At 22.7% G+C, this 25894-nt stretch overlaps 9 protein-coding genes across 9 annotated transcripts; 6 read left to right on the top strand and 3 right to left on the bottom strand. All coding sequences in view use genetic code 6, as the record gives it.

Annotated features, from left to right (window-relative positions):
* Positions 1-441: 441 nt before the first annotated feature.
* TTHERM_00146390 (hypothetical protein) lies at positions 442-1327 on the bottom strand (the record flags this gene model as incomplete). The annotated part of the gene is made up of 2 exons (XM_001011278.1): positions 442-879; positions 935-1327. 2 exons carry the CDS (start codon positions 1325-1327, stop codon positions 442-444), a joined length of 831 nt encoding a protein of 276 aa, XP_001011278.1.
* Positions 1328-2145: 818 nt separating this feature from the next.
* On the top strand, positions 2146-3801 carry TTHERM_00146380 (hypothetical protein; the record flags this gene model as incomplete). The annotated part of the gene is made up of 2 exons (XM_001011277.2): positions 2146-2504; positions 2559-3801. 2 exons carry the CDS (start codon positions 2146-2148, stop codon positions 3799-3801), a joined length of 1602 nt encoding a protein of 533 aa, XP_001011277.2.
* A 395-nt stretch (positions 3802-4196) lies between these two features.
* On the top strand, positions 4197-6129 carry TTHERM_00146370 (hypothetical protein; the record flags this gene model as incomplete). Its single annotated transcript, XM_001011276.2, has 2 exons — positions 4197-4484; positions 4561-6129. 2 exons carry the CDS (start codon positions 4197-4199, stop codon positions 6127-6129), a joined length of 1857 nt encoding a protein of 618 aa, XP_001011276.2.
* Positions 6130-6643: 514 nt separating this feature from the next.
* TTHERM_00146360 (tetratricopeptide repeat protein) lies at positions 6644-9212 on the top strand (the record flags this gene model as incomplete). Its single annotated transcript, XM_001011275.2, has 2 exons — positions 6644-8976; positions 9140-9212. 2 exons carry the CDS (start codon positions 6644-6646, stop codon positions 9210-9212), a joined length of 2406 nt encoding a protein of 801 aa, XP_001011275.2.
* A 1862-nt stretch (positions 9213-11074) lies between these two features.
* TTHERM_00146350 (ABC transporter family protein) lies at positions 11075-16612 on the top strand (the record flags this gene model as incomplete). Its single annotated transcript, XM_001011274.2, has 14 exons — positions 11075-11207; positions 11335-11507; positions 11718-12005; positions 12070-12174; positions 12230-12816; positions 12869-12954; positions 13006-13311; positions 13365-13768; positions 13833-14679; positions 14740-15020; positions 15076-15315; positions 15739-15973; positions 16034-16094; positions 16150-16612. The coding sequence occupies 14 exons, from the start codon at positions 11075-11077 to the stop codon at positions 16610-16612; spliced, it is 4209 nt and encodes a 1402-aa protein (XP_001011274.2).
* A 335-nt stretch (positions 16613-16947) lies between these two features.
* Positions 16948-18313, bottom strand: TTHERM_000146349 (kinase domain protein; the record flags this gene model as incomplete). The annotated part of the gene is made up of 11 exons (XM_012796374.1): positions 16948-16951; positions 17014-17112; positions 17161-17256; positions 17318-17407; positions 17458-17547; positions 17601-17687; positions 17745-17834; positions 17891-17980; positions 18041-18130; positions 18191-18226; positions 18276-18313. 11 exons carry the CDS (start codon positions 18311-18313, stop codon positions 16948-16950), a joined length of 810 nt encoding a protein of 269 aa, XP_012651828.1.
* A 694-nt stretch (positions 18314-19007) lies between these two features.
* Positions 19008-19571, top strand: TTHERM_00146340 (histone H3-like centromeric protein A; the record flags this gene model as incomplete). Its single annotated transcript, XM_001011273.1, has 1 exon — positions 19008-19571. One exon carries the CDS (start codon positions 19008-19010, stop codon positions 19569-19571), a length of 564 nt encoding a protein of 187 aa, XP_001011273.1.
* Positions 19572-20314: 743 nt separating this feature from the next.
* Positions 20315-23983, bottom strand: TTHERM_00146330 (AAA domain protein; the record flags this gene model as incomplete). The annotated part of the gene is made up of 3 exons (XM_001011272.3): positions 20315-21998; positions 22054-22363; positions 22417-23983. 3 exons carry the CDS (start codon positions 23981-23983, stop codon positions 20315-20317), a joined length of 3561 nt encoding a protein of 1186 aa, XP_001011272.2.
* Positions 23984-24881: 898 nt separating this feature from the next.
* Positions 24882-25559, top strand: TTHERM_00146320 (NifU-like protein; the record flags this gene model as incomplete). The annotated part of the gene is made up of 1 exon (XM_001011271.1): positions 24882-25559. One exon carries the CDS (start codon positions 24882-24884, stop codon positions 25557-25559), a length of 678 nt encoding a protein of 225 aa, XP_001011271.1.
* Between the last annotated feature and the right edge of the window lie 335 nt (positions 25560-25894).

The following is a 25894-nucleotide window of genomic DNA, read 5'->3' as shown; positions in this document are numbered from 1 at the left end:
TTCCTTTAACAGATAATTAATTTTAAACTAAAATAGTTTGTTAAAAGTTTAAAAATAATAAAATTTATTTCAATTTATGATTGAAAACATTTGTTTATTATATTAAATACTTCTGTCAATTATTACCATTATGAAATTAATAAATTTTCTATAAATAATTTTATTAAAATATTAAAATATATTTATGTGTAAAAGATATAAGTAAGGTTTTTAGTTTATTAAATTATTTATAAAAAAAAAAATATTTTCTTATTGATATTTTTAGTTTAAGATTATTAATTTTTTTATAAGTTTATATTAAAATATCTTAAAATCTAATTAAAATTTATACTTTCTATCAAGCATATTTAATAATAAATTGACGACATGCAAAATATAAACATATTAATAAATAGAATTAATTAAATTTTTTTCATTTTATCTTACCTGAAGTTTATACTTTCAAGCCATTAATGCTTTGATTCTTGCTTCAAGTTGACTTATTTAACTTTTACAATCCTTTAGTGAAGATTTTAAAGACTCTTCTCCTTCTAATTAGATCTCTTTTTCGAAAGGTGTATTTTTAGGAAATTAATTTGTGAAAAAAGATCCTGGAGTATTAAGGTCTATATTTACATTTTATTTCCCTTATTTATCTAATTCTTCTCCAGTTTCAAATTTTACATTCCTAGGAACGCTATCTAGTCTTTTAAGTTATTATAAATAAGAAAAAACAGTATCCCTGTAACCCTCTTCACTACAAAGTGGATTTTATTCTTTACCACTTAGAGACTGTAAGAATAAAGAATTAAGATTTTCACATTCTTCCAATCCTTTCAAACCTTTAATATTCTTTATTCTATTTTCTTCAGCATGCAAATTTGTTAACTATTTCATTACCTATAAATATATTTTATTAAGGTAAATATAAAACAAATATTCGCTATTTATTTACTTTCAAATATTCTAAGTATTAAATCTGATTTCCTGATACATTTAAGAAAGTTATTGATACACAGTGTTAAAGAGGAAACAAATCTTTTATTTAGTTTTTAGATAGATTGAGAAGCACTAAGTTTTTACATTCCTAAAGTGCGTCAACATTTTATAATTGCTGATTCGATAAATCAAGGTGAAATATTAATTCAGTCGAAAATTTATTTGAAATCGTTTTCAATATTTAATCTGTTAGTTTTCCATTTAGCTTGTATGGAATAGGAGTATATTTAGCATCTCTAAATTTTTCAACATTAATCTCTTTCACATTTGTTCCTAATAACTTTCCTTAAATATTATCTCTAGTTGTTGTTGTAATTGATTTTCTTTGAGATTAAGAAGGTTTTGACATTTCAATAACTATTCTAAAAACTGTTTGATAATTAACTAATTAATTAAAGTGATAATTCTTTTTTAAAAATTTGGTATATATATTTAAATAAGCTAATTATCATATATAATTTGATTTGTTACTGATATATTTTTGATAGTTAGTAAATTATTAACTGCAAAATCATTATTTATTCATTCATTCATCAATTAATTTTTTTAAAATTAATATTTTTTTATAATAGGATTTTCTATTTTAAAATTTATTTTATTAGAATAAAATATTTTTATTTTAATATTTTTAACAAATTTCTAATTATTTATTTGCATTGTAAATTGTTAAAATAAAATTATAATTTTAAATTAAATATTAAAAATAATAATTTCCTTAAAATTTATTAAATTAATAATTATTTGTTCTAAAAAATTTAATAGCTCAATTACATAATTGTATATTAATATAAACAAAATAAATACTAGCATAAGATTTATTTATTTTTTAAACTTAAATTTTATTAACCATATTTTAACGGTAGGATAGATTAACAACCTTTTTTTTAAATACTCAAACAATTATTGCAAGAATTTAATTAATTAAATTTAATTTTTAAATCATTTTATGAAATAATTATTGAAGTATTTACAAATTTTTTGTAGTAAATAATTATCATTTTAAAAAATAACATAAAAGCTCATTCAAATATTTTGCTAATCCAAAAATTAGTTAATCAATAGGATAATTGATTTAGGTAGTAGTTTTACACACTATAAAAACACTTTTGATAGTATTATAACCAAAGAATTTATTAAAAAAGACAAACTTTTAATTTGTAAACAAAAATGGCAGATAAAGAGAGTTTTAATTCAGCTACAGGGTTAATTTATTCTTAGATAAAAAAGATAAACGCGCAATAAAATTTTGGGTCTCACTGCCCTGAAGCTTTAAAGAAAATCTTGAACTAAAATTTCTAAAATGAATATCTGCAATAGTAATAGCATGTAATAAGTGAAGAGAGTAAGACAAAAAAAAGACTCAACTACGATAGGATGATGGAAATAAACGAATAAGAAAATTAAAAAAAAGAAATTATTTTCACTAAATTTCTAGATGCGGTTTAGAATTCCAAAAAATATTGGGATTAAAACTTCTACAGAGCTCCTTTCTAAGTTAAAACAAATGGATTATCAAAATGCATCGAGTAACTGTTTTTTGTTTTATTAAAATACATATTAATATAAACATTATTTTAAAGTGAGAGTAGCTAATGGTACTAACAAAAAACAAAAGAAGTGGTTTAGAGGGATATATACATGAAAATTGTTGATAAATTTAGCTTGATATAAAAGCAATAATAATTTCATGAAGCACCTAATCAAATTTATAAAATTGAAGAGTAAGTACAGTAAGAAATTTAGGATATTAGCAATCAGGATATAATTTCACAAAATAACTAAAATAATCATAGTGATAAAAATGATTAAAAAGAAGAACAAAAGTACTATATAATGAATAATTTTTAGAAGAATGCTTAGTTTCTTAAACCATCTTTGCCTAATTCCAGATCTAGCTATTTAAATACGAGTAAAGTTAAAAGACAGAGTACGAATTCTAATGATCCTTCTTCTACTTAACCAACTTAAACATCTTTTAATTCTCAATTTTTCAAAAAAATATACTCAAACGATTATACTTAATTGCAAGATGAAATAGGGAAACTTTAGAAAGCAGAAAACGAGAAAGAAGCATAAAATATCATACAATCTTAGAAAATACTTACTAATAAAATTGTTTCTCGTAATATGAGTAGTTTATTTAATATTAAAAAAAAGTCTAAAAATAACTTTTCATAAGACAAATCCGCTACTAACTTAAACAATTCTGAATAAAGTATATCTGTTCAAGGAAAAAATATTCAAACTTTGAGTTAAAACTATTTCCAAAAAATAAACACTGAATAGTAATAAGTTTAGGACTAAAATAAAACTTAAACAGCTTTAATCAGTAAATTTGAATTTGAAAATGATCTATTCGAGGGAGTTACACCAGACAGATGTAGTCCTTTTTTGCAACCAAAAATGAGATAAGTTATGAGTTAAACTATGAGGTCCTTTTCATTAGATAGAAATACAAATATCAAATTAATTTAGAGACCCCAATCAGCTTAAATACCATATAATAATTTAAAAAGTTAAAATTTGAGACCCTAATCAGCGTAAAGCATAAGTTTACTTGCTTAGATGTCCTCTTTTCCAAGTCGATCAACTAAAAAACTACAAATTAAAAAGGGATTAATAAAAAGAGCTTAAAGTGCTAATCCTAAAATTTAACAAAAAAATACAAATTAAGATAATTTATTCAGCTTCACACCTATAAAATATACAAATCTAAGGCCAGATATTATGATTAATAATAGTTAAAAAGATACTTAATATGGGAATTTTTTTGCTTAAAATAAAAGATTTTCAAAAAATTAATATGAAAAAATAATTTAATGACACTATCTTATAATTTAAAAGTTAAAATATTTAATATTTTTCTATAAAAAAATCATATATTGTAAATATAATAGCTCTTATGATATAATAATTTTATTTCAAGACACAAGATCTAAACAAATATAAAAGAATTCAATAAAAAAAATTTTATCATATAAAAATTATGCCAATTAAAAAAAGTTAAGTATTTATCAAATATTTGTTAGTTTTTACTATCAGAATTTTAAAGATGATTAGATATCTTTATCAACTTAATTTATTATAAATAAATACATTTATAAACGAAGATTTAATTATTTTGCAAAGAATACATTATTCCTTTTAATCAAAATTTGTTAAAAAGTAAAATCAACTATTTGTATTGTATTGATAAAGCTAGATATTATTTTGTAGAAATGGGAAATCAATAAAGTTAAACAGATCAAGTATTAAATTAATTTGACCTAAGCGAAATAACAAATACATAGTCATAGGGTGTAGAAAAAAAGAATATATTAGTAGATCACTAAGATACGGGATTAGTTTATTACTTGGTTACTGATAGATCAGTCGAAAAAATGACAGATCAAGTAAACAATAAATCTAAACTACCTATTTTTGGTGTAGATTAAACCTCACCTCATATAACTCATAGCTTACTGTTAAAATAAAACTAGAGATATCATTAATAAGAAGGAAATTAAGTAAATATAGATTTATTAATTATTTTATTTATTAAATCTATTTTAATATTTTAATAACAAAATTTATATACTAAAGGAAATATACAAATAAGGAGTGCTCATTTTACTTATTTTTTCTGATAATAAGTTAGCAATTTTAAGTGGAGATGAACTTAAAGTGTTAAAAACGATATAGCTCTTCGCTCCACTAGAAGCTTTTAAATTAAACTTTATTTATGACATTTCTCTTGTGATAAAAGAGGATAATCAACATAAGTAAAAATAATCAGAATTCCTATAGCAGTTATTGAAATAAAGAGAGGACTTTTAAGATTTATTAAATTTGAAGGTATTAAATGGTGAATTAGTCAACAAAGATGATTAAAATATCAAAGAAGCAGAGGAAGATTAACAAAATAAGTAAGAAAAATAAATAAGTGCAAATACTGAAAAAGACAAATAAATTAATGAGGAATAGCAAATTCGAATGAAATCAAAGACTTTACAAGAAACCAATACAAAAAATAATAATGAAGAAGAAAATAAAAGCTAATAAAAAAATATTGAAAACAAAATCGAGGACGAAGAACAACTTGGAAGATAAAAAAGTAAAAGCGTAAGTATGAAAAATACAAAAGAACTTAGTGAAGAGTAACAATAAAAATATAATGAATATATGAAATCTTATTATGAGACATTTGTTTAATCATCAAAAATCGTGATGAAGGATTTACTGTCAATTTAATCTATTTGTTTCTCTCAAAAAAGTGTTATCTTAACAGGCTATAAATGTGGACTTATTTAGAAAGTTACTGTTGAGAAAAATTTGATAGAAGTAGAAGAAGAGTGTATATTTTTTAATCCTCTCAATCTCAAGCAGAAAGCTGAAATAGAAAATATTGTTTCTTCTAAATAAAAAGATGGGGAAGTTAGCTGGTATGATTTAAATATTTTACCTTTATAGAGCATATTTTGCATAAATGGCACTTACGTAATAGCAGTTCATTAAGAGTAGGATGCTTCTTTGAATAATGAAAATCAAATAAATGCTAATAATAGCAATAAATCATTTGTTTATGTTTATGAATATTAGTATGGAAGAAAAGTTAGCTATTTTGAGGCTACAAACCATAAGATATTGAAGACTGTAGTCAATCCTCATGAAGATACCAACAGAAGCCTTATGTATATATTAGATGACTAGTTATTCTTATCAGTTTACAACTTTGAAAAAGGAACATTCATTCAACTATTTTCATTAGATTAATCAATGAAATATGTAGATCTTAATGCTTAATTTTATCCCATAGAGCTGATGTTTGCTTAAATAGCTGATAGGTATAAAATTTTGTAAAACCTACCTAAATTTGAAGATAAATCTATTGAGGGAGATATATTCTTTTATTTCACTGCTGATTGCAAGACTTTATTAACATAGCTAGATTACAAACCGATCAATTAAACAATACCTTAAGCTAATGGATAAAAGCCAATAATGAAAAAGGTGATTAACTAACGCAATTTAAAAATCTTAAATCCTAAAATAGATTGTAAATATAAAACAAGCGTGTATTATGCAGAATAAGATGTTCTTTTTATAGCTGGAGAAAATGGATAATTATTGAAGTTTACTAATTTTCTAGCTAGTATTTATTACTTTTTATGAAGAATGCGTGTATTTTTTGTGCTATTTTATTCAAATATCCATAATTAATTAAATATTGTTTTATTTTATTTTAATAAAAATATTTTACTTTCATTTTATAATGATACATTTAAAAATTATAATGTTTTCTATGATTAAGTAATAATTTATCTTTAGTATTTTAATTAAAAATTTTATTTTATTAAAAGATAAAATAGACACTATTTCTGCTCATAAATTTAATTTTCTTATTAGATTAGGCGATTTCTTTTAATAAATTTCCTTTTTTATTACCTTTTTGTTCATTTATTTAATTTATCTATATCAATTAAAAGTATTAACTAATTATAAATCTTTTATTAATCAATATATTAGATGATATGCTCCTAATATTCTTAATCAGGTATTCCTTAGCTAATTTTAATTTAAAAATACATAAATTGGGCTTAAATATTTTCAAATACCTAAAGCTTCTGAAAGTCTAATTATTATATATTTAATTAATTAAAAAAATAGATATTAATAAAAATTAAAAATGGATACAATAACAGATAATTAAACAGATGTTTAAGAATATTTAAATAAGGCTGATGATTTATTTAAAGCTTAATCAAAAGACGAGGCACTAATTCTTTGTAGTAAGGCTATTGAAGTAAATCCTTAGTATCCTTAAGCATACTTGAAAAAAGGGATTATTCTTATGGACCTAGATAAAAAAAAAGAAGCTTCTGAATACTTTTAAAAAGCTTTAGAATTAGATCCTAAAAATATTGAAATATTAAAAAAAATAGTTACATTAAATAACAATTAACAAAAATATAGTGAATCACTTTAATTATCCAATTAATTGATTTAAAATGATCCATAAAACTTTATAGGTTACTATCTTAAAGGATGTACTTTAATGAGAACTCTTAGTTATGATGAAGCGTTATTAAATTTAGATTAGTCTTTAGAACTAAATCCTGACTAATTTAATGCATACAACATAAAAGCATATATATTATCAAAAAAAGGCTAAACAAAAGAAGCTATTTATTTTTATGATAAGGCTATTAGTTTAAAACCTGATTACTAGTTAAGCTACACCAATAAAATAATTGAATTAAATAAATTAGGACAAAAGCAATAATCAATAGTATGTTATGATAAGTTGTTAGAATTAAATCCTAAATCAGCAAATTATTATACGAAGAAAGGAAAATTATTAATAGATTTAAATCTTTTTGGAGAAGCTGATTTGTGCTTCAAAAAAGCTATTGAATTAGATCCTAAAGACACTGATGCTTATATTTAAAGAGGCATTTTAAATTATGAATAGAAACAATATGACGAATCTTTAGAGTCTTTATATAGAGCATTAGAAATCAACCCATTTTTATCAGAAGCTCACTTATAAATTGCTGTTCTATTCAAGACACAAAAAAAATATTAAGAGTCTTTAGAGTCAATAAATAAGGCTATTGATATTGATTTTTAATTTCAATAAGCTTTTAACAAAAAAGGGGAATTGCTTCAAATATTAGGAAAAGAAACTGAAGCCTTATAATGCTTTGAAAAAGCTATCGAATTAAATCCTAAATATAAATTAGCACTGAATAATAAAGCTAAATTACTTGAATAGTTAAACTAAAAGAAGGAAGCACTCAATTGCTATAAATATATATAAGAAGAAGTAGAGCCTCAATCAGTTAATATCATTTAAAAAATAGCAGATATAAGTTTCGATTTAGAACTATTTGATTAGTCATTAAAATATTATAATAAAGCTTTAGAAATAAATCCAAATTTATCTAATCTTTATTTTAAGAAATCATAAATCTTCTAAAAAAATGGATAGATAAATGAAGCTTTGGAACAGCTAGATAAGGCTATATAGATAAGTCCAAATTAGTATCAAGGATATTTATAAAAGGGTTTATTGCTTAGACAAAATGATTAGCCTGAATAAGCACTAACATATTTCGATTTAACTCTTAAGATAGACTTAAAAAACTACCAGGCTAACTTATATAAAGGTTAAATATTAAACAACTAAGGAAATCTCTAAGAAGCTTTAACTTGTTTTAATTTTATGATTCAAACATGGCCTAATATAGATTAAGGATATTCACATTTAGGAGTTGTGTTAAGAAAATTAAAGTAGTTTGATGAATCAATTATTTTCTTGGATAAAGCAATTAAAATCAATCCTAAAAGTGATTTATCTTATCTAAATAAAGGCATAATTTATCATTAAAAAAATTAAATAAAGGAAGCATTAGAACTTTTTAATAAAAGTATTGAACTTAATCCTTCTAATTATGAAGCTTACTTTTGTAAATCCGTCGCTTCTCACTAATTAAACCTATAATAAGAAGCTCTATAATCAGTTAATTAAGCTATAGAATTAAATTAACGATATTTAGAAGCCATTTTATTTAAAGGTGAACTTCTTTGCTCTGAATAAAAATATGATGAATCTTTAGATATTTTTAATAAAGCTATAAATATAAATTCTTAATGCTATAAAGCATATTCGAAAATGGGAAAATCTCTTTTCTGTAAAAAAAATTATAACGAAGCACTAGAATATTTGAATAAATCTATATAAATAAATTCTTAATTTGATGAATCATATAACACAAAAGGATCTATTTTTCTTGCTTTAAATAAAACTGATGAAGCACTATAATGCTTTAATTAAGCAATCAGTTTAAATGAAAATATTCCCTTGTATTATGCAAACAGGATAAGAATATATTTGCAAATCAATAACTTTGAAGGTGCAGTTTAAGATTCTAAAAAAATAACTCACATCTTATAGTAAAATAACAGAGGTTTAAAACAAAGTTAAGATAATCATGAATAATAATTTTCTATAAAAATGTAAGATTTTGACAAAATATTAAATTAACTAGATTAAAATGCAATTAGAGATTAAATATAATAAAATAAACTTATGAAATTTAAAGAGGTAGCTCTTAAAATTAAAGATTTGGTTTATCAAAAGGTATAATATAATTAAATGTATGATGTATTAAAATTATAGTTGTTGCTTAATGAAAATAATAAGCAAAGTCTTTAACTAATTGAGAAGAAAAATGTTACTCTAGATTAAGTGATATATAATTATTAATAAAAATTTTAAGTTTTAAAATTGAGCTTTTAAGAAGATTAATTAATACATGATCTTGATTAATTCATTTAATCAATTGTTTAGACATTTTAAAATTAAGGATAAAAAATTAGCTTTAATTAAAAATGTGAGAGTGTCTAAATGAAAGTGAATAATATATGCTCAGTTAAGAATGATAGGAATGCTATTAATTAGAATATTCAATTTTAATAAACATTAAATTAAGATTTATATTTACTTAAATAAGAAGGTAAACAAATCTTTGATTATTACTAAATCTTCTATTGGACAATATTGAATATGTTTTTAACTTATACAGTTATTTAAAATAAAATAATTGCAAACTAATAAAACTTAAATATATCTGATTTGATATAAAAAAACAAAAATGTCATAAATCAAGAAATTTAATCTGGATTAGAGCAAGCAGAAAAAAACTTTTAAAGCTTGAATAAACCCTTCATCAATCTAAATATTTTTGAATTAGTAAATGATGTGATTTAATAATTTACTGTAATTTAAAACAGTCAGAAAGAAAAATAGTGTAAAATAAATTTTCTGGATAGCATAAAGCAAATAAATTAATTTATTAAGGCAAAGTGTACTTCAGAAAAAGAGCTTCCCTTCAAATTAGCATAAGCATCAATTGATATAACTAAATTTAGGAAAAAATTTATTTAAAATTCTAACCCTGCTTATGAAAATAATTAAATTATTTAATGGATTTAAGAAAGAGTAGATAAAATTTAAAATGATATTTTCCAAAAAGAAAAAGACCTAAAATTTTATAATAGCAAAAGTATATAGTATGCTCTTTAAGATGCAATCCTAATGCTATAATTTATTAGCTCTAACAGTTAATATTTGATTTAAAGTTAAGATTAGATTCCAAAGTTACTATTAGAAATGACCGAAACTTAAACTAAATCTTTAATGAAATTATCATAAGAAAAAAAGATTTAATCTAAAAAAAATTCAAATAAATGTTCTATTTTCTGAAAAGATAATAATTATCTAATTAGTAATTATTATTCCTCAAATTTATAATCATCAAATAAGTTATTATCTTTAAATATCTAATATTTGAATAAAAATATAAATATATTTGAAAAACATTGATATTTCTTTTATTTGAGTTTTATGTTTTATTATTTCTAATGGTGGTTAATTAATTTCAATACATATTTACTTTTATTGAGTTGAAAAAAAATTTTAATAATCTAAAATATTAAAGTAAAAAATAGCTTTTTATAATATTTTTTTGTATTTTTGATATTAATTAATTAGTATAAAAAAGAAGAAATTTAAAACAAATTATTTACAGCATTATCAGTTATATATATACTTCAAATAATAATATTCAGACCCAAAAAAATTATTTTAGAAAAAAACTAAATTAGATTGGTTATAACTATTAATTTACAAATAGTTGATTAAATATCAAATTTGGATATTCAATAAATAAAAATTATCAGAAAAATAAATTTAGCAGAGTAGGATTTGTTAATTATAAAAGAAATACAAAAATAATCAGATTCTCATTCTACTTTATTTTTTAATGTGTTCAAAAGCACGTGTTTTTTGATTGAAAAATAATTAATTAAAAATTTTGATGATAGCTTTGTTGTAATTATCACAGAAAATTGCAAAATATAATAATTGATAACTAATTAATCAATTAGATATTGATTGATAAATTGATTAAAAGAATCAAGATTTAATATAAAAATTATATCCTAATACTTTTAACAAAAAAAAATTATATAAGAATATATTAGCATAGTACGCACAATACATAAATACATAGATAGATCGATCATAAATAAAAGCATAGCTAAAGTTAAATCAATGCCTTCACTTTTCGTTTTACAAACAAAAACAATAGTGAAAAAGAATTTCTTATATTTAGTTAGAAAAAAATCAGAATTTTTTAAAGAGTTAGCAGTTCCACTTATATCCGCTTTAGTAATATATGCAGGAAGTAATTTCTAACATTTTTTTGCAAAATTTAACAATAATCTAATTCCTTAATTTAAGTTGGATCTTTAGGAAAATTATTTAGACATGAATTTTGATTTCAAATATATATTTATAAACATTAATAATAGAACCATAGGAAGTGTAAGATAGTGAAGCAGTGCAAAAAACTCTTGATATGATGTCTAATATGACAAAATTGATGCTTCCACTATATCTACCAACTGCAATTACAGGATTTGCAAAAAAGCACCTTATCTCCTTCGTTTAGGAAAAGCATGAGAGATTTAAGGAAACTTAAAAGGTATGAATATATCAATTATAAATTAAGTTTCTTATTGCAAGTATAACACATAGAATATATTAGATAAAATGATAGGAATGTTATTCTTATTTATTTTATCATTTAATTGAATTAGGAATATAAAAGTTAGAAATATGCCAATATAAAAATTGCAATATTTAATAAGAATGATTTTGTTATTGTAAATTATATAAATTTATTTTTAAATAGATTATGGGTTTAACCTAGCAAGCTTACATTACAGGATGGCTAATTACAAGTTATTTAAAAATGATATCTATTGCAATAATTACTATATTTGCTTTGTATATAAGTGGTTATGCTGGAGAAGGGTTTGGTATGATTAGCTTAAATTTTTGCATCTATTTAATTGCCTCTGTTCATCAGACATTTGCTATTTCCACAGTATTTAGTTCACCTAAATTAGCTGGAGAAATAGGAACCTTTATTCTTACTTTAACACCTCTTCTTTATTATTATATAACATATGGAACACATGTAACTAAGAATTTAAAAGATATACTAAACAAATTACTAAAATATCATTAATTTTATTTATTAGGTGTCAGATGCTGTGTATATGCTTTTATGTTTGCTACCTTAAACAGCTATTTCATTTGCTGTATTAGGTGGAACAAGTGGAGGGGATGATGTCATGAGCAATAGTGTAAATTTGCTATATTAATTGATAGTTAAAATAATTTTTTAAATGAATATTAAAGTATAGCAAGAATGTTGCCACATACATGCTTCTATTTGATGTATTCTTTTACTTGTTTCTATACTTCTACTTAGATGAAGTAATTCCAAACGAGTATGGCATTAGCAGAAGCCCCTTTTTTATTTTCAGCAAAAAATATTGGAAAAATATTTTGTTTAAGAATTCAAGAAATAAATAAGCTTAAACTTATTTTGAAAATTATAATTCATTTACACATCATGAGTAAGATGAAGAATAGAGAGCAATTAATCATACTGAAAATAAAAATGGTGGAGATTTCTTGATAGAAATGAGAAAGGGTTTTGGAAATACGCCAAATGAATCTTACATGGTTTCTTTAAGAAGTGAAGACAATCCTTAAAATGGGGATAGCTTTCATCATCTAAACACTAATCATAATTAGGTTTCTTTAGACATAAACTCTATGTAGTAGGTAGAAGATAAAAGTAGTGCAAAATACCATTAACAATTAAAATAAAATCAAACATTATTTTCTCCAATCTAAATTATTAACCTTAAAAAGTAATTTGGTTAAATGTTTGCTGTTGATGGTATCTAATTAAACTTGTATGAAAGTCAGATTTTGTGGTAAATTTTTTTTTAAATTAAATTTAAATTTAATTTTATTATAAAATAATAGCTTATTAGGTCATAACGGTGCTGGTAAAACAACAACAATTTCATTACTTACAGGTTTATTAGAAAAGACAAGTGGATCTATAAAGAGTAAAACTTTTACGGTCAAAATAAGATTTTGAATTTAAAAAATTTATTTAGTTTTTGGAGAAGAACTTGAAGCTGATTTAGATTAAGCCAGACAAGAGATGGGATTATGTACCCAAAAAGATGTCCTTTATGATGATATGACAGTTACTGAACACTTAGAGTTTATAGCAAGCATCAAAGGAATGTAAGGAAACCAGCTTAAGAAAGAAGTTGAGTATATTATAAGCTAAGTAGGATTATAAGCTGAAAGAGAAAAGCTCGCAAATAATTTAAGTGGAGGAAACAAAAGAAAACTTTCACTTGGTATGGCTTTGACTGGAGGATCAAAAATTATTTTCCTTGATGAGCCAACTTCAGGTATTATATTTATATTCACTTTAAAATGTTATCAAAACTCTTATACATAAAAGGTATGGATCCTGTCTCAAGATAGCAAATTTGGAAAATTTTAGAAAAGTAAAGACACAAAAGAGCAATTATATTAACGACTCATCATCTTGATGAGGCTGAAAGATTAGCAGATAGAATTGCCATCATGTCTAAGGGTTAGCTATTAGCTGTAGGTACTTCAGAATTCATTAAATAAAAGTTTGGCGTAGGATATCACTTGACTTTATCTTGCAAAAATCCAGATAACAATGAATTATTTGAAAAAGATAAATAAAGATTAATAGAATTTATTGTATAAAATATCAATGGTGCTAAGCACAATGTCTAAAGCTCAAAAGATACTTTAAAGTTCGTTCTGCCCTTTACTTCGCTAAATTAATATTCATAGGTCTTAGAGAAGATTGAAAATATGCATTATTTAAATGTAAATAAAATAAAAATTTATTTATAACAGATATATATTCCCAAAAAATTTTTTTAAAATCTAGATAAATCTTTAAATTAATTCACTTGAAGATGCTTACGTAAAAATGGGACTTGAGGATGAGTAGAGTTAATCTAAATCAACCACTGATCTATCTTCTAATTATAATGATAACATTTAAAAGCCTAGAGCAATATTTGAAAGTCCTTCATATTCTTTTTTGAATTAATTAATAGCAATGTTTATGAGATAGCATTATATGACTATGCGTAATTGGTCAGCAATCCTAATGATTTTACTACCTATTGCCTTTAATTTATTGGGAGTTTATGTAGCTAAGCACTTCTTAGATAATATTGAAGACTTTTTAAAACTAGGGGACGATAAAGAGCTTAGAAATACCATGAATAGTGAAATATTCCCCATTAAAATGTACTTCCTCTAAATATTTATTGTCTAAGCTTACTCTATGAACTCTTCCATATATATTAATACACCTGTACTTGAGAGAGAGTTTTAACTTAAATATGCTTTAAATGTAATGGGTTGTCGTCCTCTGCCTTATTGGTTAGGAACTTTAGCTTATGACTATTTAGTTTATCTTTTAACCTTCCTTATATTCCATTATAGTGTACACACAATAAAAGTGGAATTCATTACACCATATCTTACTCCAATATTCTATATAATGTCTTGGTTTGGTTTAGCATTAATAACATTCTGTTATGTATGTGGATTCCTCTTCAAAAATAGTAACCAAGCCTTTAAATCTTTCCCTATAATAACATTTTTTGTTTCATACAGTATTCCTTGGATAGTGCTTCAAATTACTCGTGGTTCCTACCCAAAGCTTTTTTCATTCTTTTAATACATCTTTTTATATACTTCTCCATTTTTAGCACTTGAAAAAGGTAAAATTTATAATATGCATACATTTAAAGCCTAATTAATTTATTAATAAATAATAAAAGCTTTTGAAAATGTTGATGTAAATAATAGAGGATCGCTTTTATCAAAAGCAGATATTAGAAGCAATTAAGTTTATGATAGATGGTAAGATTACTGTAAAGTTATGCTATTTTAGGCAATACTCTTTTTAACAATCACTATGATTATTGAGAAGTTTTAATACTCAGTTGCAAATTAACAAAGTAATAAAAAATTTTAACCTCCTCGTTACGAAACATTGGATGAAGGAGTTAAAAAAGAAATAAACAGAGTCAATAGTCCTTAAAATAGTGACCCTATTAAGGTAAGATATTCTTTTTAGTAAACAAAAAAAATAAATACTAATTTTTAATAAAAAGGTTAAATAAATTTTTAAAGAGTACCCTAATGGATTTTAAGCTGTGAAAGGAACAACTTTTGGTGTTGAAAAAGGATAAATTTTTGGCTTACTCGGTCCAAATGGAGCTGGAAAATCTACAACCTTTAATATTATAACTGCTAATATACCAAAATCTTCAGGTTAAGTTTAGTTAAATGGAAAAGAAATTTCTGAAAATAAAACTTCATACTTTTGCGACATAGGTGTTTGCCCACAATAGGTAAGTTTTTAAACTTTTTAATTTAAAATTATATTCTACATTCAAACTATCTACTATAATATAAATTTAAAGATTAAATACATCTATTGAGTGAGTTTAGAACTTATAATAATTAAATCCCATAAAATTTATAAAATCAAAATTAATTTAAATTCTTTTATTTTAATATAATTTAATGGGATTTTAAATTTAAATAAATTTTTGATTCAAAATAAAATAAAAAAAAGGATATTTTTTAGAAAAATGAAGAAATATTTGAAAAAATTTTTATAAGTTCTTACTTACAAAATATTCCAAAAGAAATTTGAATATTACATCATTTTTAGATAAAAATAATATTTAAAATGAAAACTTATTATTTGAATTATAAAAAAAATAAATTTAATCAAAAAATTAAATCTTCTTTACTATTCAATTTCATAGGATTGCTTATGGGAGTATCTTTTACCTTCAGAGCACCTTAGATTATTTGGAAGAGTAAAAGGATTGAAAGGAAAAAGCTTAGATGATATGGTTGAATACTATATTAAAGCTATGCAGTTAGAGTCTTTCAAAGTTAGGTCTGCTAATCTCTCAGGTGGAAACAAAAGAAAATTATGTGTTGCAAATTCTTTGATTGCTTCTCCTTCTTTACAGTTTTTTGATGAGCCATCAACAGGTAAATAAATATATTTCATTTTTACAATTTTAAAATTTTATATTTTCACATTTTTAATAGGATTAGATCCAATTGCTAAAAGATATTTATGGAGATGCTTAAAGGATAATTTAACAATTAAGTAATTTTGATTTCTTACAATTAAGTATGATTTTTAATAAATTAAATATTAATAGGGATAGCTCAATAGTGCTAACTACTCACTCTTTATAAGAAGCAGAAGACCTATGTCATAAAGTTGGTATTTAGGTTAATGGAGAATTTGTCTGTTTAGATACTTTACAGAATCTGAAAAACCAAAAAGGCGAAGGTTATAAAATAAATATTAAGCTTGTTAATTAACCTGAAAGAAATCATGAGGAAATACATTCTCATGTAAGAAGTTTATATCCTGAGGCTAAAATATAAAACGAAAACGACAAAAACTATTAAGATTACATAATTTATTTAGTTCCCTATGAAGGTTTTGTTTTTTCAAAAACTTTCTCTCTTCTATACCATACTTTGAAAGAATAAAATAAAATAGAAGATTTTTCAATAACCTAGTCATCGTTAGAAGACATTTTCATTTATTATTCAAAATTTTAGATTTAACCTAGAAACGAATAAGCCTAAAATAATCAAATTAGTCCATCTTGATTATCTAACTATTTAAAATACTTTTAAACTAATTTTTACAAAATTTTTATATTTTATATTGAGTGTGTTTGATTTAATAAATCTTTCATTAATTTAATATTCTCAATTAGTTTTTTATTTATTTATTTTGATTAATTTTCATAATTTGTTGATTAATTAAAAACAATAACCAACATAAATTACATAAAATAAAATATAATTAAAGTTTTAATAAGTTTTGTTTTAAAGCAAAAAAAATTATTTTTTTCAATCAATAATAATTTTAGGTCTTTTTTCATTTTATTTAGAATTTAACTAATTTTTTGCAGTTTTTGATAAAAAAGCTTCTATTTGATTCACCTTTTTTAAGTCTAAATTTAATAAAATTAATATCCTAGAGTTGATTAGTTTACTAATTTTACTTTAATCTAAAATCTAATACGAAAGAGACGAGATTTTGGTTTTAGCTTATTTCAAAGTAAACTTATTTGATTAATTTAAGATCATCCCTTGGTATGTTTCTTTTAAGTTAATATTAATAAGATGATAGATAATAATATAAAGTTTACGAAAGACTCAAATGAAAAGAAATTAATTTGTTATTTTTAGAAATAGCTTGTCCAAATTTAACAAGAGATTCTTAGGTTATTGCATGTCCTGAATCTCTTTAATATATTTAATTAAAAACAAATTTTTAGATTAAAGTTTCTAAAATTAAAAAATTACATCAAGACCAATTTAAATTATTCTAAACTCTATGATTAAGTAAGTGCTTCAATAAGGCTTTAAAATCCTATATTTCCTACATTAACTTCTCTTTTAAAAAACTTTAATATAAAAAAATAAAATTAAAATAATGTATTTACGGCAACATTAAAGTAATGCCTTTAATGCTTTGGCTTTAAGATATGCACTTGCTTAATAGTTATGCTTATTAATCATGGATTGGATTATCTCTATTATTTTTCAGTTAATTTTAATTATAATAATTGTATTAATAATCATTTACGATAAAATTAAATCTAGATATTTTATAGCAGTATTTTATACAATAAGTTCTCCTATTTTAGAAATTCCATCTGAAATACCATTCACACTTAATTTTTTTAAAAATGTAAGGAAATATATTTATCAAATTAATGGCTAATTTTACCTTAAATCTAAACATAATTTTCTCAAATTTTTTAATTAAACAAGAGACTGTGATAAATAAGCAGCAGATTAGTTGTTTAAATGATTGTACCTATTTAATTAATCAATTTAATTAATTTTTTATATAAATATTTTTTCAGAAATTACGGAAGTATTAATTTTATGTTGTCTAAACTTTCACATCTTTAAATTTCTTAAGCAAAATATTAAATACCATTTTCAGTAAAACTATTTTCTCTAAATTTTTTAATTGTTATTTATACTTTAATAAGTTTCTATTGATAATTTATGTATTACTCCAAGTCTACTATTAGCTTTTAAAGATTTGTACAAGAAGCAATTTTTTCACCAATAATTTTTAGCTTAGAGTCATCAATATTTTTAAATCTATATTTAATGTAAAATACAGTTTTAAAGATTATTTATGTTATATTAAATATTAATTACGCATAATCTAATATAAGTTCATTTGGCTTTATATTGCTTTTTTTATATTATAGTTAAAATCAATAAATTGGTTTTAAAATTTTACATTTGATTATCAATTTAGTCAGTTAATTCTTAACTCATCCTTTTAAAAATATAAATTTATTAAAATATTATTTATGATAAAACAACTAAAAAATTGTTTTAATGCTTTAAATTGTAACAAAAAAGATTATTTAAAAAATTTATTACTTTTTTGTCTTTTATGTTATCTTCTATTAAATTATGATTTTTACAGCTAAATAAATTTATTTATTTATTTTTATTTTACCTTTATGTAATTTAAGCGTTTGTAGATTTGATATTACAAAATTATAATAAAAGAAATTGCATTACAAAAAAATTTTTTTGAGGTAAAAAATATAAAGTTAATTTTATTTTCTCAAAAAAATTCTATTTGTCTATTAAATTGATAAAAGATTACACATCTCTTTAAAGTGAAGATTACAAAAAGATTTTGTAAAAAAAAATTACTTTGAAATATTCAATTTCTATTGATTTAAATTTAAAAATAGCGCAATCAAAAAAATTATTATAAATCAAACTAAAATGATTGCAAAAATACTAGCTTTGTGAAAGACTGATCGATCAATATTTTGGATTTTAATTTTTTAAATTTGAAAATAAATCTGATTAAATTTTGATATTCCTGACTTATTTATGACTTAATTAAGAAAAGTGTGTGCAAACAATCACTAAAAAGATAATATACTAATTCTAATAAAAAGTTGAATAAATAGACAATATAAGAGTAATTAATATTTAAGATTACTTGCAAATGGCTAGGAAAGCTTATTAACCAAAAAGGAGGAGTAATTCAAATCAAAATTAATAGAGATCTGATAGCCTGAAAAAAAATAAATAGGATAATTTGAGATCTAAATCTGCTGGGAATTAATAAGGGAATGAAAAAAACAAAAAAGATATTCAAGACCAAAGAAATAAAGCAAGTACAAAAAAGAAAAGGGAGTCATCAGGAGAAAAATATGAGTCTGCAAGAGATAAAGTTATTAGAAGATTTAGGCCAGGGGATAATGCCCTTAAGCAATTAAGATAATATAATTAGACTCCATCATTGCTAATAAGAAAATTACCCTTTTAGAGGTTAATAAGAGAGATTTCTACAAGAATGACAGAAGAAGATTCGCTGAGATGGACAAGTTTTGCTCTGGTTTTACTTTAAACAGTTGTAGAAGATTATATGGTTTCATTTTTTGAAGATGCGAATGCTTGTGCTCTCCATGCTAAAAGAGTTACTCTCATGTCTAAAGATCTTGCTCTTGCGGCAAGAATTAGGGGATAAAAAAATGTTACAGGTATATTTATCCCTACTAAAAAATGATTTAAGTTTGAAAATTGAAATTAAATAAAAGAATCTGTCTTAAATATAGAAACAACAGCTGCTAAATTAATAGATTTACTTAATAAATGAATTAAATTGAGAGAAAATACTTAAAAACAAACTAACTAATAAATAACTATAATTTTAATAAATTTCAGAAAATCATAGATAATTTACTATAAAAACTAAATTATGAACATGCTAATTAAATGCTTTAATTTTCCAAAATATTCCTTAAATATATTATAGAATCCTTTTTTATAGAGTAATACAATAATTTTATAGATATTCGATTATTATCCTAATAATTAATTATCTGTTTCCATTAATTTATTTTATATTTGTTAAAATACTTTATCACTTATAATATCCACTCATAAAATCTATTTATATTGCATTTAAAAGCTAAAAAAAATATATATTTTTGAATAAAATAGTTAAAATTGGTATTTACTAAACATTAATATTTACAATTCTTTAAAATTGAATATTTTTTTTATAATTATTTTGAATACTATCAACCCTTATCAATTAAGACAAATTTATATTAAGGTAAAAAATTTTGGAGAAAAGTAGGGAAGGATAGATAGTAGTAGTATAATGTTAAAGAAAATAATTTATAAATTTCAATATTTATTAGAAACTAACTAACTATAAAGCAGACATTTTTGAAACTATAAAATTAAATAGGTGTTTGTTAAAAAAATTTAAATATGTTTTAATAAAAATTATTATTGTATCTGTCAACTTTTTTTATGGAAGCATAGCCTTTCATCAATTTTATTTATGATTTTATTGTTCTCAATAGAATAAATATTTTCGATAGGCTCTTTTTTAATTTCTTAAATAAGTTTTAATTTATCCAAATAATCAATGATTTGTTTCCACCATCTTGAATAACTCACATGTTTCTTGTTTCCAACTATTAGTAAACCTCTCTTAGCTCTTGTTATAGATACGTTAATCAGCTATGGTGTCCTTAAAATTCCTAAGTTTTAAAAATTATTGATCCTTACACATGAAATTATTATGTAGTCTCTTTCTTGTCCTTAGAAACTGTATGTTGTATCAATTAAAATATTGCTATTTTTTATTAATTAACTTATATAATTAGATTAAGATAAATAAGGCGTTATTATCCCAATATCATTATCTTTAACACCTGCTTATATAAGCTAAGAAACTAAACTTTTTACAAGCTTTGCTTCTTCTTCGTTTATAAAACTTTTACCATCTTACAAAGTAATTTCTTAACCTTAGACATCATAAAATTAGATAGGAATTTTATTATTTAGCCAATTGAACTTCGGAGTAGGAGTTCTATCTTATTCATTAACTCCATCTTTAAGCTAGTTTTGATAGAATATAGAAGATGCTAACTTTCTTATTTCTGGATGCATCCTATACTGAATTGATAAAAATTAAGGGATAAGACCAGCTTAAACAAGTCTTGAAAATAAACTTCTTTTTAACCCATCTTTTGAAGCTTAAATGCTTAAGATGATGGGTGGCAATTATTTATGATCACCTATCAAAATTAATTTTTTAGCTTAATGCTAAAGAGGTATTATTGTTTCTGGTTCTATTGCCTAGTTTGCTTCATCTATTACTACTGTTGAAAAACTAATACCTTTTATAAACTTATCTACAGAATTAATGCAAGTAGTACAAATGACGTCAGCATTTTCAATTAATTATTTTGCTCTTTTCAATACACTATTTTTATTAAAGAAACCTTCTTTCTTTAGTACTTTATGCAGAACTATATCTTGAAATTAATATGAAACTTTTACTCTTTACCTAGCTTAAGAAACTATTCTTATTACTTTTATTTCTCTATTTTATGCATGAATCCTATCTGAAATGTTATCTGCAGCTAAGTTTGATGGAGCACAAACTAAAATCTTTTCGTTTTGTTAATTTTTGTTAATTTTATACCATATTTCTAAAACTAGCTGAGCTGCTGTTTCAGTTTTTCCTGTTCCTGGAGGACCTTAAATCAGCGAAATATTTTTTGAGAGAGATGACTAAATTGCTTACAGCTAACTTTAATTTAGCTAAGCTATATCTTATTGAGCTTATTCGTCAATTATTTCTAATGAATCATCACTTTTAATAGATTTATCATCCTTTTCAAATTAACCAAGTATTTTTTTTTACAAAGATTCTTCTAGACTTGAAAATTTGTTAATTCCCTACAGTATTCTTTCAAAAATCTATTTAGGATTGATTAATTTTATTTAAACATTTTCTACTACATTTCCTACTTTGAAACGACTTAAAGATTTATTAGAATCTTAAATTTTAATAACGATTTTATGATCATCAATACTCTCTACATAAAATTTGGATTTAAAATTACCCCATTTAATTTTTAATTCTTTACCCTATTTTAATAGATGGTTGGAGGAAACTTATATTTACAACCTAAATTTTAATAGAAATAACAATAAAATATTATTAATCTTTGAATTTATTTTACTGATTTTCTGATAAGATAAGTGCTTTAGTTGTTAAAACACTTTATTATATCTACTTAGATATTTCATATTATTCTTAATTTAAGATCTTTTTAAAAAAATGTTAATAAGCTTCAACATTTTTAAATATTTCAATTTTTTTTTCCTCTCTAGAATTAACTTGGATTGATTGGAGATTGCGAGACTAGTCAAAATTTCTATCTTAATTATTGATATTTTAGGTTTTAGGGTCATTCAACATACCTACTTAAACTTGATTGTCATTACCTCCATTTAGGCAAAAATCATAATCATCATCATTATTATCTTATTCTAGTTGATAAAAAATATTTTTTAATAATTTATTTTATTTTAATATATAATACCTATTTAGTTTTAGTCAGGTTAATTTTTGTGCTCATTGTTTACTGGATAGTATTCTTTTTTTTTGATGGTCAGGTTCATCAATAAAGTATTTATTGATCCATTTTACACAATAGCAGACTTCTTACATTTTTCAATTGATTGTGAGTCTTTACCTTAAAATTGAATCATCTTACTATTTATACATTAGTTACATAAAACAAAGTAAAATGATTCAATTTCTACAATAAATAGAACAAAAATGTTGTTTTAATTGCATGATAGGCATTTAAATGTAGAAAAAGAAGTTTTTCTTGCCTTTTCTTATATTTCTATTTTATTGTGGGAACACTTTTTTAAATGTTTGACTATTTGAGTTACACTGTCATGCTTGTTTCTTTAGTTTTAAAATATATTATTACACTAAAGGCACTTTACTTATGTATCTTCGTTATTACTGTTATTACTGACTAAAAGTTAATTATTATTATTATTTAAGCCTATTTAAATATTTTGTGGGATAGATTACTAATTTAATTAGGTTTAATCTGATTAAATTTATTTAGGTTAATCGCTCTTCGTTAATTGATCAAGGAAAGTAGAATTAATTGAATAATTAGTAATAAGTGGTTCATTTGGAAAAGTGCTGACCAATTTCATAGCTATATTTGGATCATTAGTAAATAAACTGCCGTTGCTTTTATTTAAACATTAAGAGCATAGTAAATACTATTCATTATTAACTTTACATATTGTTAAATCGAAAACATTTCTTTTCTTGCATTTATAGCAATCTGGAGTAATATTTTTTTATTAATTTTAGTTTAATATACAGGTAATTCTATTATGATTCTATTTAGTAAGATGCTTAATGATGCTTGTTTTGAGAGACCCATTTATTTTTTAGTTGTCAAAATATTATTTGCAATCTAAGCATTAAATTTTTAAAAGTTTTTCAATTTTTTACTCTTGAGATGCATTTTAATTTTTATTTTATATTTTATCTGATCCGATTAATTAGGGATTTTAATTTAAATTATTTGTTGATTTTTATTATTAAGCTTAACTAATATTTTGTGGTCCAGCATTTGCTTCTACTACATCAACTTTTCTGATGTATTAAACTTTAGATTTTTTATTTTAGTTTATCTGTAGAATATCTGGATTTAATTAAACCCTCTTTGCATCAAAAAGAATGGAATTGATTTCATTTTATTAGATAACTGTTGAGTGCTTAACCTCAGAATCTTATTTAAATTTAGTTTAATTTATAAATTTAAAAGAACACTCATTACAAAGCAGTAGAATACCTTGAGGATAATCATAAATTTAAAGTTTAAAAACATCCCCTAATTTACATGATGAGCAAACAATATGCTTTTAAACTGCTATGCCTGAATTGATAAGTAACTGAACCTTGTTATGCTTTGATTAGATTAAGTGCGAAACAATACTACTTGAATTATTAGAGTTATTTGGATTTCTTTAGTTATCGAAAAAAACTCTGCAATCCAAGCATAAAACCTAGAAGCCTTTGATTTCAGATACTTTTTGCCAAACAAGATGACGATTTTGCTAGTTTCCTTTCATAAATATCTTTCCTTATACCTTTACTTATTTTTAGATTTCCTTTTTTAGAAAAATTTAAAAATTGTTTGTAATTATATTTTTCTTTAGCTTAAGCTAAGTTTTTTCTAATATTATTTTTAATTAACTTTTTTTCACTTATTTTTTTATAGTATGTGAAGATTATTTTAGAATTTCTTATCTATTTATTTATCAGGAAATAAATTAAAATTCTATATACATATTTGTTTGAGACATTAATATCATATATTATAAATCTGACAAATATTATATGGCATAGGTTTTTTCTTAAGGATAACATTTAAACTGTTTTTTCCTTCCATTTGAGATTAGTGAAAAAGAATAGTGTGAGTTCAAATTTTTTAGTATTTATTTAAATTAAGCGCCTTTTTTCTTTATTTAATTTTAATTGTTGAAATAAAAATTATGGAATATTAAATATTTGCCTAAATATTGTTTTATTAAATTAGTAACTAATAGATGCATTCCAAATAGTTTTTTATTTATTTAAAATAATATTTTAAGAAGAAATTTAGTTTAGTTTATTTGAAATAGTGATATAAGTAAGAGAATACACTAAGTAATAAAATTATTATAAGTAAACTCTAAATAAAAAACAAATTTGTAAGTAAGTAATAATATCTCTTTAGTATTAAATTAGATTTTTTATCATAAAAAAAGAAATTTCATGAAAATTTTCTAAAATTTAATAAAAAATAGATATTGACTGATAGTATTTTAAAGAAAAAGAATGAATTGGAAACTTTAAAAGCTTAGAATGTATGAATGAATATTTATTATAAATTCACTTATATTCATTTAGTCAAGAGAAGAAAGAAAGAATCATATAAATAATTAAATTTTCAAAAAAATATTATCAACATATTATAGGAATATTAAAATGATTGGTTATAGAGCTAACTAGTATTTGTTGAAGCAATTCAAGCAGTTAAATTTCAAAAATATAATGAATTTATTTATTTAAGCCAAGTCAACACCTAATCCTAACTTTTTGAAGTTTGTTCCAAGTGGAAAAACTGTTATGAATGATGGTACAACTTTAGATTTTATAGCTGCTAGATATGCTCATGTTTCCCCTTTAGCAAAGAAGTTATTCACAATAGATGGAGTTAACAGAGTTTTTTATGGCAAAGATTATATTTCTATCTCTAAAAAAGAGGATGCTGATTGGAATGAGTTAAAGCCATAAATATTTTCATTAATTACAGAACAATTTACAGGAACTACTCCACTTTTCACAGATGAGCCAGAGAGAGAAGATACTAAAATAAAAGATGATGATAGCGAGGCAGTTTAAATGATTAAAGAAATTATTGATACACGTATTAGACCATTAGTTCAAGATGACGGTGGTGATGTTATTTACAGGAATTTCGATGAACCTTCAGGCATCGTAACATTAACAATGATGGGATCTTGCAGTGGATGTCCAAGTTCTCAAGTTACTTTAAAGCAAGGAATAGAAAAAATGATTATGCATTATGTCCCTGAAGTTAATGGAGTTGAAAGTGTAGATTATGGTGAGAATGAACAGTCTGAAAAAAAGTCAAACGCTTGAAATGTTGAAAAATTTAAAAATTATGTTGTAATTTGAGTATTTATAAAAGTGTTTTCGAAATTAAGTTAAGATAAAAAGCTTTCAAAGTGAACAAAATGTTTGCTAAAAATATAAATAGTATTTAAATATTAAAGTCATTATAAGATAATAACATCAATTAAATTTGTTTTTTATGTCAGTTATTAATTTTATATTAAAATCATTACCAAAAATGGATCATTTACTTTTTTATAATAGAGTAGAAATTTCAGATTTAATTATTTTTATTAAGGATATTACATAAACAATTTTTAAGTTCTTTTCAAAATAGATTATGAATTTTTAAAAATGATTTG

Source organism: Tetrahymena thermophila (genome assembly GCF_000189635.1).
Source record: "Tetrahymena thermophila SB210 genomic scaffold scf_8254747, whole genome shotgun sequence".
NCBI classification, from domain to species: Eukaryota; Ciliophora; class Oligohymenophorea; order Hymenostomatida; family Tetrahymenidae; genus Tetrahymena; species Tetrahymena thermophila.
Note: the sequence above shows the minus strand (reverse complement) of the source record. Positions and strands in the feature narration are given on the sequence as shown.